Genomic DNA, 1,781 nt, shown 5'->3' on the forward strand with positions numbered 1-1,781 from the left:
GATCCTCTGCAAATGGGAAGGAAGAGCTGCCAGGCTTTCTGCAGTCTTAAGGATGCTAAAAAGTGCCTTTTCCCAACTTCCTGAGCCAAACTGGCACCAGTCAGTTAGAAAAGAGGTAGCTGGCAAGAGCTGGACTCATACCTTGGCCTTTGGAGCAAAGTCCTGCTGGCATGGGCATCCCTGTGGCTGTGGGAGCAGCTGGAAGCCTCAGTGGGGATGGGAATGGAATCAGAGATGGTTTACAGGGATGAGGAAGAGGAAAGGGAGGGATGAGGATAAGGATGGGGATCATGACATGGATGCTGTCAGGGATGATGATGGGAATGGGGATGGGGACTGGGATAGATAGGGATGGGGATGGGCACTGGGATGGGGATGAACATGAAGATGGGGACAACAGTGAGGGTGGATATAGGGACGGGGATGAAGATGGGGAAAGGGGCGAGGATGGGCTAAGGGATATGGATGGGCATGGGAATAGTTCTAGAAATGGAGATGGGAATGAGGATGTGGCTGGTTACAAGGATGGGGATGAGGATGAGGATGAAGATGGGGATGGAGACAAGGGTGAGGATGGGGATAGGGATATGGACGGGGACAGGGAGAGGCTGTGCTCACCCACACCATGTGCTGGGAAAGGAGGTGCTTGCAGGGACTGATCTCTGTAATCACTTCCATGTGCCCTGGCAGAGTCTTTGGCTGCAGGGTTCATCCCTTCCCATAGCTTGGGCATAAAAAAACAATCAACAGGCATTTACTGGGCAGCATTTTGGGCAGAAACAGATGTGCTGAATTTGGAGGAGATGGAGGATGTTCTGTGGGATGGGGCTGGGGATGGATCTGGCCTGACCTAGAAGCACACACACACACCCCACCCCGGACACTCCCAACGCTCTCTGCTAAAATGGGAAAACCAGGACAAACCACTCCTCATGCTCCTGCCAGATGTGACTGCCGAGGGGGGCCGGCACCTCCCTGCCCTGCTGAAGGCTCTTCCTCGCCCTGGACTCCCAGCGAGGAGGAGGAAGGGCAAAGGAATCCCTGGTGAAGAGGCTGTTTCAGGCAGGAAATCCCGGCAGCCTCTTCCCCAAGCCTGGCAGCCCTGGGATCGCTGAGCTGCGGCCGGCAGGGATGAGGGAAGCAGCAGGAAACGCGGATCTCTCCCGGGGCAGCCGGGAAAGGAAGCGTGATTCCCGGTGACGGGAGCGGGGCTGGGGAGTGCAGCAGAAGGCAAAGGCTCACAGGGTGCGCCGGGGCCGTTCGGTGTTTCGGGATGTTTGGGGAGGAGCAGGGGTGGGATGAGAGCAGGGCTCCCTCGGCAGTGTCCTGTTGCCAGCTGGGTTAGTGGGTCACAGTAATAATGCCCTTGGAGCTTTTCTCCTCTTGGATACTGGAAACCAGTCCTGCTCAAGGTCAGGCTATTTGGCAGGAAGAGCCACAAAACAGTGGCTTGAACATCCCCCTGGTCCTGGCAGGAAAGGGCTCTCACAGAGAGGGGGTTGTGCACCCCTGAGCTCCCTGGATCAGCACACACAAGTGTTTTGGCTTTATGGCCTAAGAAAGAGAGATGTCTATGGGGTTCCCCCTCATAGAATCAGGGATTTGTTTAGGTTGGAAAAGCTCTCTAGGATCACGAAGTCCAACCATTCCCCCAGCACTGCCAAGGCCACCACTGACCCATGTCCCCAGGTGCCACATCCACCCAGCTTTTAAATCCCTCCAGGGACAGAAAATCCTCCACTGCCATGGGCAGCCTGTTCCAGGGCTGGACAACCTTTTCC

General features: G+C 56.0%; 1 protein-coding gene across 1 annotated transcript in view; it reads right to left on the reverse strand.

The window, feature by feature from the left end:
- Nucleotides 1-178, reverse strand: part of NID2 (nidogen 2) — a 17,958-nt gene extending 17,780 nt beyond the window's left edge. The window contains 1 exon segment of the mRNA XM_029963624.1: nt 142-178. Coding sequence (XP_029819484.1) covers nt 142-178 — 37 coding nt within the window.
- Nucleotides 179-1,781: the final 1,603 nt, after the last annotated feature.

Source organism: Manacus vitellinus, unplaced genomic scaffold, assembly GCF_001715985.3.
Source record: "Manacus vitellinus isolate BGI_N305 unplaced genomic scaffold, ASM171598v3 scaffold_103_pilon, whole genome shotgun sequence".
Classification (NCBI taxonomy): domain Eukaryota; kingdom Metazoa; phylum Chordata; class Aves; order Passeriformes; family Pipridae; genus Manacus; species Manacus vitellinus.